At 39.2% G+C, this 13,317-nt stretch overlaps 1 protein-coding gene across 1 annotated transcript in view; it reads right to left on the bottom strand.

Moving 5' to 3' along the window:
- The window catches only part of nat10 (N-acetyltransferase 10), a 61,744-nt gene that overhangs the window by 32,544 nt on the left and 15,883 nt on the right, over positions 1-13,317 (bottom strand). The window contains exons 10-16 of the mRNA XM_073049633.1: positions 12,197-12,290; positions 11,644-11,742; positions 10,037-10,173; positions 7,320-7,444; positions 5,264-5,414; positions 1,601-1,697; positions 1,233-1,349 (exon numbers count right to left, since the gene is read on the bottom strand). Of these exons, the coding sequence (XP_072905734.1) occupies positions 1,233-1,349; positions 1,601-1,697; positions 5,264-5,414; positions 7,320-7,444; positions 10,037-10,173; positions 11,644-11,742; positions 12,197-12,290 (820 nt within the window). The remainder of the gene's footprint in view (positions 1-1,232; positions 1,350-1,600; positions 1,698-5,263; positions 5,415-7,319; positions 7,445-10,036; positions 10,174-11,643; positions 11,743-12,196; positions 12,291-13,317) is intronic.

Genomic DNA, 13,317 nt, shown 5'->3' with positions numbered 1-13,317 from the left:
TATCCCAACTCTCTGCCACCTATCCTCTATACAATATTATATCCTCAAAGAGCTCTTGTGAACTTGTCAAACAAGTCCAGCCCTTCACAAATCCATGCTGTGTCTTAAATAGTTTCGAATTACAAATGATGTTAAAAGAACTGAAATTTATTCATACGGAAGCTGAAAACTGAACCTCATTTCTTCCTTTGTGATCACTTCAAGCATTTTCCTGACCACAGATGTTAAGCTAACTGGCTTATAATTACCTGCCTTTTGCCTACATCCTTCTTAAACAGTGACATTACATTTACTATCATCCTATCCACTGGGATAAGTCTAGAATCCATCAAATTTTGATGAATTATCACAAACGCTGTAACTTCCACCATTTCTTCAATACCCTGAATGCATCCTATCCAATCACCGAAAGAACTGAAAGACAGCAATGGAGGTCAGGATTAAACCTGGGTCACCAGCACTGAGGGACAGTGGCTCTATTAGCTACACAGAGGAACCTTATCTTCACATTCTTCAAGCTGAATAGACTTGGAAAAAGTATACAGTACGTTAGTTATCTTGTGATGACAAGTCCACCTGAATCCACATTGCATCTCTAACTCATAAACATTGTTACTCACAAGGAAATCAGACACTCGGTCAGAAAGCAAACCTAGCTAACGCATCTCTTTGCTACCAACCAGTACCAAGCATGTCAGCTATCTAATTTTCCAAGACAAAGACCTCCAACTGTGAATAAGCAAGATTGCATTTTCAAATCAGCTTTAAACAAAACATTCCAATGCTATACCAGGCTGACTCTCACTCAAATGTTAATTATTATCCATATATTCTTTAGGAATTCACTATTTTAGAGGACTGTGAAAGCCATAAGCGAATGGTTATACTAAAAGATAAATAACACATTTTGGTTGCTCAGTGAAACAAACGATATGGAGATTGGGCAGAGAAGCAGTCTTGAGATGTGTGATCAGATGTGATCATGTCAACTAGTTGAGTAAGTTCAAAAGGCCTACTCTGCTTCAACGTTTAACATAAAATTCTAAGCTCCACATCCCTTTTATACTTCTTCAAACCTTGTGTCCCTCTCTTCAATGAATATACTAACTCCAATGTAAGTGAGCTTGAACAGTATACGAGGGTTTGAACAGGATAAGCCATCTAAACACAAGGCAACTGAAGACAGTCCGCACTGCAGTGTTATTAATGTTTAAGCGTGGCACACACATTACCTGAATGACAGCAAGCACTTCTGGCAATGAATTCTGAGTAGGCTGCACTGGGGGCAGCAGGCAGAAAAGGTGGTGAGCTGGAGCATCAGAAAGTAATTGAAGGTCATTAGGAGTGTTCTGTGGAGATATCACAGAAGAGAATTTAAGCAAACAAATTCTACAAAGTGAATTACAAAATCCAGATGAATATTCCCAAGAATTATCCCCAGTATGTTTTGAGTACGTACTTATTTAAAACACTGATATTTCAAGTTAACTTTTAAAAATACTAAATTTATATCAAGTTATAACCATTTAGAAGTTTATTCATTTTCAGAAAAAGTGTTGTCAGCAATTATCAACATCAGGTTGTAAATCAATTACTTTACCTTATAATGGGATGCCACGTACAGAGACATCAATCGCTGCAGGAAGGCTTCAGATGCTTTGTGGTAACAGAATAGTGTGTCTCTGTTCACATAGTAGCTTTAACATGAGTTAAGATAAAGTAAATGATAAAAAAAAATAAAAAAATAAAAAATAAAAATAACTGCCTTATTCTCAGTAAAGGCCATCTCAGTGACCGCCTAAATATCAAATTTTTAGTGTTTAAACTACAGAGATATCCCAGGAAGCTAAAAACCACAGCAAGACTACCACTCTGTTAGAAAAAAGAAAGGAAGGTTTGTGGAAAGGCAGTGAAGAGGAGAGATGATACGAAAATAAAAGGTCATGCTGGAGCTGTACAAGCAAAAGGAACTCTTTGAAGTTCAGTGGCATAAATGAACATCAATTTTGCTTTTGTTAGGCAGACCCTTGCACCACTCCAAAATGTGTATTGAAGAGAACCAAGTTAAGGCACAAAGCAGGGTCAATATTAAGTAGAAATTTCAGTTTGTCAATTTTGAAGTGCTATTGCTTAAAGTACTTCCCACAAGCTCTTACATGAGTAAGAAATTATTGATATAATTATAATTCAGGCAAAAACCATAAAACTGCACAGCTTTTGTAAAAATACCTTCACATCTAAGTTTTTAAGTAATGACCAGCATTCTTATACCAGACTCAAAAATAGTCCAGGTTTGAGACATTTTTTGTCCTTACCAAACACATATAATTGTCATATACTTGAATCATCACATCTTTACTAAACCAATATTTTGAGATTGAAAGGATGAGAAATAATACATTAAAAATGGCATGTGTGGTTTTCTCATCCTTCTTGCAGGTAACTGGATCTCAGATGCAGTCATTTTTAATGAATTTAATAAAGTAGATTATAGATAGATAGATAGATAGATAGATAGATAGATAGATAGATAGATAGATAGATAGATAGATAGATAGATAGATAGATAGATAGATAGATAGATAGATAGATAGATAGATAGATAGATAGATAGATAGATAGATAGATAGATAGATAGATAGATAGATAGATACTTTATTCATCCCCATGGGGAAATTCAACTTTTTTCCAATGTCCCATACACTTGTTGTAGCAAAACTAATTACATACAATACTTAACTCAGTAAAAAAAAATATGATATGCATCTAAATCACTATCTCAAAAAGCCTTAATAATAGCTTTTAAAAAGTTCTTAAGTCCTGGCGGTAGAATTGTAAAGCCTAATGGCATTGGGGAGTATTGACCTCTTCATCCTGTCTGAGGAGCATTGCATCGATAGTAACCTGTCGCTGAAACTGCTTCTCTGTCTCTGGATGGTGCTATGTAGAGGATGTTCAGAGTTATCCATAATTGACCGTAGCCTACTCAGCGCCCTTCGCTCAGCTACCGATGTTAAACTCTCCAGTACTTTGCCCACGACAGAGCCCGCCTTCCTTACCAGCTTATTAAGACGTGAGGCGTCCCTCTTCTTAATGCTTCCTCCCCAACACGCCACCACAAAGAAGAGGGCGCTCTCCACAACTGACCTATAGAACATCTTCAGCATCTCACTACAGACATTGAATGACGCCAACCTTCTTAGGAAGTACAGTCGACTCTGTGCCTTCCTGCACAAGGCATCTGTGTTGGCAGTCCAGTCTAGCTTCTCGTCTAACTGTACTCCCAGATACTTGTAGGTCTTAACCTGCTCCACACATTCTCCATTAATGATCACTGGCTCCATATGAGGCCTAGATCTCCTAAAGTCCACCACCATCTCCTTGGTCTTGGTGATATTGAGACGCAGGTAGTTTGAGTTGCACCATATCACAAAGTCCTGTATCAGTTTCCTATACTCCTCCTCCTGTCCATTCCTGACACACCCCACTATGGCCGTGTCATCAACGAACTTCTGCACATGGCAGGACTCCGAGTTATACTGGAAGTCTGATGTGTACAGGGTGAACAGGACCGGAGAGAGTACGGTTCCCTGCGGCGCCCCTGTGCTGCTAATTAAATTAATAATGTGAAGTTTGAAACTTATTAACAAAATTCAAAAGGAAGAATATTGAGTGAAGTAACCAAAGGCACTCTGGAATGATCCTTATCGATAAAGTGAGTAGTCAACAGGTAGTTAAAAGGGCAAATGCACTATTTTCCTTTATTAGCCAAGGCATAAAATATAAAAACAGGTAGGTTCCACCTGTATATAACCTAGTTAGACCATAGCTCAAGAACTGTATACAGTTCAGGTCAACACTAGGTGAACAAATTATGAGAACGGTGTCGTGATTGGAAAGTTGTAGCTATAAATAATGAATAAATTTCCATGACTATAAGGAGCTATGAGGAGATTTAACTGATAAATAAAAGAGGTCTTTCAGAATAAATGAGAAGGATTCATTTCCCTTAACATTAGTCACAAATCAGGGGTTTTTAAAAGCAATTGGTACTGGAATTCAAGCAAAGGTGAGGGGGGAAATTTTCAGAGGTGGCATGGCTCTGAAACTCACTTCTTGGGAGGATTGAAGACCCAGAAGTCATTAAAATGGTACTTGGATGTGTAAGGAACCATGGAATACAGAGTTGCAGACCAAGCATTAGAAGGTAGGATTAAGCTCAGTGACTTCTTTAGAACTGACATGAATATAGTGGGCTGAATGCCTTCCATGTTATAAGTCTTCTAAACACTCAGCTGACCAGACCAACTCTGTGAAGACAGGCACAGTTAATGTTTCAGATTGATAACCTTTCTTCAGAAATGTAAATAGTTAGGAGTTAAAGCAAACGTGAAGATGCAGAGTGAAGTAGAGAGAAGGAGAAAAGAATAAATAGATGAGGTTTATAACAAGGCAGGAAACAGGAGAAGCAATAGAGGAATAACAGTAATAGGGAATGAAGGTCATGCTAGAGGTGTAAAAGCAAAATAATTCTCTGATGTTGGAAACATGGAATGAAAATGCACCAAATTCCAATCAATTAAAATTGCTTAACGTTAAATACAGTAAGCTATAATGTACCGTATTAGATGAGGTACTGTCCCTTGAGTTTTGTAGAAGAGTGTTGGATGCCAATAAAGAGACATCAGAGAGGAAGTAAAACATAGAAGCAAGCTGAAAGAGAAATGGATGTTTGGAGTTCTGTTTTGAGACAGACATTTTGCACAGTCACCCAATCTACAATTGTATGTCTAATGAAGAGAAGACAACATTCTGATATTGAGTAAAATAAAAATTTGGAAATACAGCAAGAAAATGGTATACAGGAAATACCCCAGAGTGAGAAAGAACTATTGCAGTTGCATAGAACAATGAATGGAAAGGAAATGGACGCTGATAGAGATGGAAAAAAATGATCCATGCTTTTTGAAGGGAACAGCTCCACTGCAATACTGAAAGAAAAGTGGAAGATGCATGTACTGATGCTATTTTATTAGAGCATGAACTTTTAAGTGTAAAAGTGGAAAGCAAGCCCGGGTTTCTGGGAATGCAGAAGAAGGGATGAGATCAGTGTAGAAAATAGAGCAAACATAGAAGATTCTGTTACCAACTACAGAGAAGAACTCAGATTTGATTAATATTCTGGTTATTCTAACCAACCACATTCTTCAGCATTTACAGCTATAAAATTATTCAAGGTAAACTGAAATTATCTGAAGGATACAGATCACATTTCTCTGGAAGTGGGCAGCCCGACATGATTCGGGAGACATTCAGGCAGTTCAAGCAGAGCAAATCATTCAGCCACTTCTCCACGGGGTCTCCAGGGGCATATCGAATCGCCTCATTTAAAGAAACCTCATGTAGGGATCTCACTGCCAATAAATAAAGATATTAGAGATGAAATACTAATGAGAACTAATAAGTTATGTACATAAAATTATGAGATGTAAAGGAAGGAAGGAATTTCCCTTAATATAAAGATCAATAACCAAACTTAAAAGTAATTGATCAAAAGACTAGAAGTTGAGAGATTTTATTTCCACATAAGAGGATGTTGTGGGCCTGGAACACTTTATCTGAAAGCATGGCAGAAACAGCAATCTTTATTGATATATCCATAAAATGCAATGGTTAAGGGCCACGAAGTGGAAAAAAGGCTGAGCAGCTTTTTTCTAGCAGGCACAAACACAAAATGTTGTATGGTTTTCTTGTATGTTATTAATTCCAAAAAAAAATCTTTCTTTCATTATTTTTTAAAATATAAACCTAACAATATTATTTACCAAGGTATGCCATCATCATTACCACCTTTTATGATATGCAGACAATGGAGTAATAGCCTTGGTACATTCTGGTCCTGGATGGGCATTTATGAAATTCAACAAAAGGGGCACATTTTGTTTTATGTCTGCCAATGCATAACTCAAATTCACATTTTCAAATGAGAGCTAGCAAATGATGCAACAACCACAAACAAAAAATAAAGAGATTATTGAATTTCCCTGTCAACATTTTTTTCCAAAAATATTTCAATTCTATGAATAGTGCACGAAAATTAATCTATTATGGTACCAAAGAACTTCCTTCTGAAAACAAAAGGGGACTAAAAGGGGAAATAAGCTGGCAGACAGAGAACATGTCATCCAATCGGGTATCTAAAGGAACCTAAAATCTGCAATCAGCTAAAATATAGTTTCAGAAAATCGACTAGAAAGTTTAAAAATACACAATATGAAAAAAAATTGTCCAAACTATTTATGTGTGGGACTGATATGCGCGGCACTCCTTATCCGTGAGGGATTGGTTCCGGGACCCCTCGCGGATACCAAGATTCGCAGATGCTCAAGTCCCTTATTCAACCTGTCTCAATGCGGTAAACCTTAGGATCCAGCGGAACCCCAGACCTTATTTAACCTGTCTCAGTGCGGTGGACATTAGGACCCGGCGTCAGAGCTCTGAATCCGCAGTGTTTCTGTTCACGAAAATAATCACGATCAGGATCGAAAATAAAATGGAAATAATAAAGTGATCAGAAAGAGGTGAAACGCCATTGGAAAAGCGTTAGGCTACATCGGTCAACGATCGGAACAATTTTAAAGGATAAAGTGAGAAAGGCTCTGCCCCAATGAAAGCTACAATTATTACTAAGTAACGTAGTGGTTTAATTATTGGGTTTTGGGTTTTTGATCCTCCACATCAACCACGGTGGAGAGCGCACTCAGGAACAGTCTGTCACTGGATTGAACTTGGGAACTTCTGTTCCCAAGCCCGGCACTGAAACATACATTCTTAAGTGTTTTACATGCATAGAAAGGTAAATTACATACGACATACTAAGACAAACATTTGACTAACTGACGCTAAATAATACCGGATGCACCTGTTCTGACTTACTTAGTAAGAGAACTTCCGATTTTTTTTGATCCCGATCCACAATAACCCACGCACATCCTCCCGTATATTTTAAATCATCTCTAGATTACTTATAATACCTAATACAATGTAAATGCTATGTAAAATAGTTGTTATATTGCATTGTTTAGGGAATAATGACAAGAAAGAAGAAGTTTGTACATGCTCGAACAACAAGTGCTGGAAGAGCACTTCCGGGTTTTCATGATTCGCGGTTGGTTGAATTCGCGCATGTGGAATTCGCGGATGAGGAGGGCCGACTGTAGTCATAAAGATTAGGATGTCCTTGTACATGAACAAACTTACTTGATTCCTGACCAAACAGAATAAAGAAACTATAATATGAGAAAAGGTAATATTGATACCTGAGCTGAGTTTGGCAGTGGAAGTAGTTTTATTCTCTGCAGTGTTGCTGACCTTGGTCTGATCATTCTGCTGTCGCAATTCTTGTATCAGTTTCAAAGACAGTGAACGCCCTGTGCCTTCATACCTGAACATGGGTGGATATTGATGCCAAACAAGGGTTAAGGAAGCCAAACACCGCACATCATCAAAACACAACATCCCTACCATGAAGCATAGTGGTGGCTGCAGCAGGCCCTGGAAGGCTTGTGAAGGTAGAGGGTAAAATGAATGCAGCAAAATACAGGAAAATCTTGGAGGAAATCCTGATGCAGTCTGCAAGAGGACTGTGACTTGGGAGAAGATTTGTTTTCCAGCAAGACAATGACCTGAAGCTACATGGATTGGCTTAAAAACAACAAACTTAATGTCCTGGAGTGGCCAAGTCTAGACCTCGAACCAATTGAGAATTTGTGGCAGGACTTCAAAAGGGCTGTTTACTCACAATCCCCTTGCAATCTGACAGAACTTGAGCAGTTTTGTAAAGAAGAATGGGTAAAATTGCAATGTTCAAATGAGCAAAGCTGATAAGAGACATATCCATACATTGCAGAAGAACTTTTTCACCCAGAGAGTGGTGGATATGTGGAATGCTCTGCCCCAGAAAGCAGTGGAGGCCAAGTCTCTGGATGCATTCAAGAGAGAGTTAGATAGAGCTCTTATAGATAGTGGGGTCAAAGGATATGGGGAAAGGGCAGGAACGGGGGTACAGATTGTGTATGATCAGCCATGATCACAGTGAATGGCGGTGCTGGCTAGAAGGGCCAAATGGCCTACTCCTGCACCTACTGTCTATTGTCTATTGTCATACAGACTCAAGGCTGTAATTTCTGCCAATTGTGCATCTACTGAATACTGACTTGAAAGGAGTGAATGCATATGCAATTATTTTGTTTTATGTTTGTAATTAATTTAGATCACTTTGTAGAAATCTGGTTTCATTTTGGCACAAAACACTTCCTGTTGATTTGTATCAAAAAAAAGCTAAATTAAATCCACTATGATTCAATGCTATAAAACAATAAAACATGAAAACTTCCAAGGGGAGGGGGTGAATACTTTTTATAGGCATTGTGTATACCCAAGACTTTTGCTCAGTACTGTATGTTTTCTGAATTAATTAAACTGAGTCTTAAAGCATTTTTATAAATGATTTAATTCTAAATTTCAATAATTTCAATTAATTTTAAGTTTTAGAAAGGTTATAACATCAGAGACCTTGAAAAGTGACATATTTTATAGCTAGTGTTTAGCTAGCTGCCACCAAGTTCCCCTCCCCCTTCCCCTCCCTGTTCCCCTATCCCAGGTCCCTCTCTGCCTCTCTCCCCTTTCAACTTTCTGCTTCTTTATCTCTACAGTTCTTTCATGCTTATCCCCTTCCCCTCCCCCCTTTATCTTTCCTCTGATTGGTTTTCCACCTGGCGCCTCTAAGCCCTACCCCCTCCCCTATCTCTATTACTGGGCTTCGGCCCTCTCTTCCCCCCCCATTCCTGATGAAGTGTCTCGGCCCAAAACGTTGTCTACTCTTTTATCACGGATGCTGCCTGGCCTGCTGAGTTCTTCCAGCGTTGTGTACGTATTCTTTGATCCACAGCATCTGCAGTTGTATTTTTGTGTTTTGCCACCAAGTTCTCTTCATGGGGCAATGGAATGCTGACACACCTAAACCACTGTCCTAAACTCCAGCTTTGACATCTACTAAATAAAACAGAATTAAGTACTCAGTAACTACATTAGCAAACGTATTGACACCTCACTGTTAACAAAACGTTCCAATTTCATTATATACAACAGGTAAAGGCCTAAACAGAATTAGGTTACACAGCACTATAGAAAATGAATTGCCCACGTACAAGCAAAAGTTCAAAATAAGCCTTGGAAACTTCAAGGCCTGAGAGCAAGGAACAATCGGAGGGCAAGGAATGATTAAGGCAGTGGTTAAAAAAAGTCAGGGTACTGGACTGGAGACAAGGGACAGGCTTGTTCAGCGAGCTGTTCTGCGGGGTTTATTTGCCTCTACACTGAACTGAGGCTGCAACTAATGGGATAATGGATCAGTAGCAGTGATGACTAGCTTCAGGTTGTGGAATCACTTTCGTGAACTTCAGTTGTTTCCTTGATTTGTTCTTTTTTATCCTGCACATTGGATTTTTGACTTTTTTTAAAAATGGGTTCTATTGGGTTTCTTTGTCTTATGGCTGCCTGTAAGGAGACAAATCTCAAGGGTGTATGTAGTATACGTACTTTGAAATTAAATGTACTTTTGAAGTTCAGCCATTTATCATGCACCTTCCAATGTATTTTACATAACACAGCATTTGCCATTATATCAGAATATTCTCTCCATCGGAAACATCAGTTAAGCTCGCAACAATGTTAATGCAAATACATGCCTAATATCTAAAATTATTTCACTTGTTTTTTTCTTATTAACGACCTGTATTCAACAACTAAAGCTATGGGACACAAACCTTCTAATTACCACATTTTCCAAAGGGTAAGCAATAGCAAATAATAATTCACCTGCACATTTGTTTCAAACTAACAGACAGATATTGTCACAGCCAGTGCTTCTCCCACCAGGATTCTTGGATTTATGGGTGAATTTCAAGTCAGCTTGCATAAATGTTTAAGAAAATACTGCTATAATATGGCTTTCAGCAATAAAACAATCACATACCCATTTATAGTGGACGCCATAAAAACAAGATAAGGTCCCATCAGTTTCTTCACCAGTGGAAGTGGGATTGCAGCTGCTTCATCAATAACCACGAGCTCAGCCTGATCCAGTTTAACAGCATCTGCTGGGTGAATGTACTGGCAATGGGAAAACAGAAATCCTGTAATTGCTTTATATATCATACTATTAGAATAGGAAGCTGCATCAGCACAAACAAGAGAAAATCTGCAGATGCAGCAAATCCAAGCAACACACACAAAATGCTGGCAGGAATTCAGCAGGCCACGCAATGTCTATGGAAAAGAGTAAATAGTCAACGCTTCAGGCTGGGACCCTTCATCAGGACTGGAGAAAAAAACATGAGGTCAGAGTTCGGAGGAGGGGAGACGAAATACAAGGTAGTAAATGATCGGTGAACCGGGGAAAGGGGAGGAGTGAAGTAATGAGCTGGCAAATCGATTGGTGAAAGAGATAAAGGGCTGGAGAAGGGGGAATCTGAAAGAAGAGGACAGAAGAACGTGGAAGGGAAGGAAAGGGGGAGGAGCACCAGGGGAAGGTGATGGGCAGATAAGGTACTAAGGTGAGAAAGGGAAATGGAAATGGGGAATGGTGAAGGGGGGGGGGGGGCGCATTACCAGAAGTTCGAACAATCAATGTTCATGCCATCAGGTTGAAGGCTACCCAAAAGGAATATAAGGTGTTGCTCCTCCAACCTGAGTGTGGCCTCCTCGCAACAGCAGAGGAGGCCATGGACTGACATGTTGGAATGGGAACAGGAAGTGGAACTAAAATGGGTGGCCATAGGGAGATCCCACTTTTTTCTGTGGATGGAGCATAAGTACTCAGTGAAGCGGTCTCCCAATCTACGTCAGGTCTCACCGATATACAGGAGGCCACGCTGGGAGCACCGGATACAGTAGCAGACCCCAACAGGCACACAGGAGAAATGTTGCCTCATCTGGAAAGACTGTTTGGGGCCCTGAATGGTAGTGAGGGAGGAGGTGTAGCACTTGCTCTGCTTGCAAGGATAAGTGCCAGGAGGGAGATCAGTGGGGAGATCTACTGGATAAGGGAGTCGCGCAGGGAGCGATCCCTGCAGAAAGCAGAAAGCGGAAGGGGAGGAAAAGATGGGCTTGGAGGTGGGATCCTGTTGGAGATGGCAGAAGTTATGGAGAATTATGTGATACCAGTATAGGCTTGGAACATACGACTGTTCCACATAGCAGACAAAAAGGCAGGCATAGCTGGGGCCCACATGAGTGCCCATCACTACATCATTTGTTTGAAGAAAGTGGGAGAGGCCGAAGGAGAAACTATTGAGAGTGAGAACCAGTTCCGCCCAATGGATGAGAGTGGGAACTGATTGGGTCCAGTGTCCAGAAAGAAACAGAGAGCTTTAAGGCCTTCCTGATAGGGAATGGAGCTGTACAGGGACTGGACATCCATAGTAAAAATAAGATGATCAGGGCCAGGGAACTTGTGAAAAGATCAAGAGCATGTGAAGTGTCACGGATGTAGGCAGGGAGGGACTGAACCAAGGGCATCAGTACATATCACCACATTCACTTTTGCAACTCTGAAGCAGAGAAATCAATAACTATTATTACCTGTATGGTTTGTCTGTGCTCTTTATAGATATTAACTCGAACTACAGCTTTGTTGAATTCTGGATTTAAGGACTGAATTATCTCATAGTCCAGATGTTCCTGAAAAAAGTAATTACACAAGCCCTGATGACAACCAATAAAAGATGATTTTTTCTTAAAGCAACAAAAGTTTGATAAAATGGTCAGTGATTGTAACGTTATTAGTCAATCAGCTATGCATACCCTGAAAGAAGTTACTCCCTCTTTATTTGCTTGCTAAACAAAATCAATGATATCCTGCAAATGTTATGTTCTTTATGAGTACTACTGCCGACTTGAAAGAGAGAAAAGCCCAAATTGAGGGGAACTTCTTCAGTCAGAGAGTGGTACGAGTGTGGAATGAACGAAGCAGATTCATTTAAGAGAAGCTTGGATGGAGGGGTATGGAGGGCAATGACTCAAGTGCAGGTCAGTGGGACTATGCAGAACAACAGACGAGATGGGGTAAAGGGCATGCTTCTATGCTGAAGTATCCTATAACTCTATTACAACTCAGGTAGACTTGCTCTCTTACCTGATATTGTAATGCATCAAATCCCTTAAAAACAAACTCAAAAAGCGTGATTAAATTGTCTGGACTTGGCGAGGTGACAAAGATATTGGAATATCTGAAAACAGAGCAAATAAGCCACAATTACTTTTAATAACTACTGACATACATTAACTTTAAAAGGTCTAATTGCATTCATCAGATAAGTGAAAATATTTTTTAACATGTTTGACCTTTTAAATATTCAAATGGAATCAGAACATTTTTACTTGAAGATTGAATACAGAAGAGCACAACACACAGATTTTACACATTTTAAACATGATTTCCATTTCCAAATTCACCCCATTTCAGTTGAATATCCATCACCATAAGAATACACGCTGACTGGCAGAATTCAGAATAACAGCAAATGCCAAAATATATACAAAATGTACTCTATGATTTATGTTAAGAACAGAAAATTGCACGCAATTGTTAAAAATTACAACACATTTCCAGGAATTCTGCCAATAGTATGCCTATAATTGTGTGGATTTCAACACAAGAGACTGGTATACAGCGGAATCCAGTTAATTGAACCATCAGTTAATCAGTACAGCTGCTAATTAAGGACAACTCTTAAAGAACTAACTAATTAATAAAATGGGCAGGATTTGTTTTGTTTATTTGGGACAGTGTGCTGCTAAATTGTGACCAGAGCGTATTGCTGAACAGTTTCTAAATAGCACCAGTCGCGTGCACTGTGTGGCTGTTAGACACTATACCCTGCTTGGGGCAAACAGCTTTTAAATAACATCAGTGGAGTGTGTTTGTGTTCAAAAAGCAGTGACTTTTCTTGGCAAGAAATACACAGACACTCAGGATTGGAGATGTGAAAAATGTCTGGGAGTGAAAAAGAAACAATTTCACTAATTCAGCAAGCTAAGAACTACAAAGAATTTGAAGGTGTCAACAATCATCATGGATGTTCCAATGAAAATGAAGATTTGGAGAAGGCAATCGTTGAAAGCATTGTATGAAGGCAGTCCATTATCTGCACTAGGTGTCAATCAAAATAACACAGCAGTGTACAATTCCTCCACTGATAACTATTAGCAATCAATACAGTTTATAGTATTTGACAGTGTTCTAATTTGTTCTGT

This window comes from Hemitrygon akajei, chromosome 6 (assembly GCF_048418815.1).
Source record: "Hemitrygon akajei chromosome 6, sHemAka1.3, whole genome shotgun sequence".
Lineage (NCBI taxonomy): Eukaryota > Metazoa > Chordata > Chondrichthyes > Myliobatiformes > Dasyatidae > Hemitrygon > Hemitrygon akajei.
Note: the sequence above shows the minus strand (reverse complement) of the source record. Positions and strands in the feature narration are given on the sequence as shown.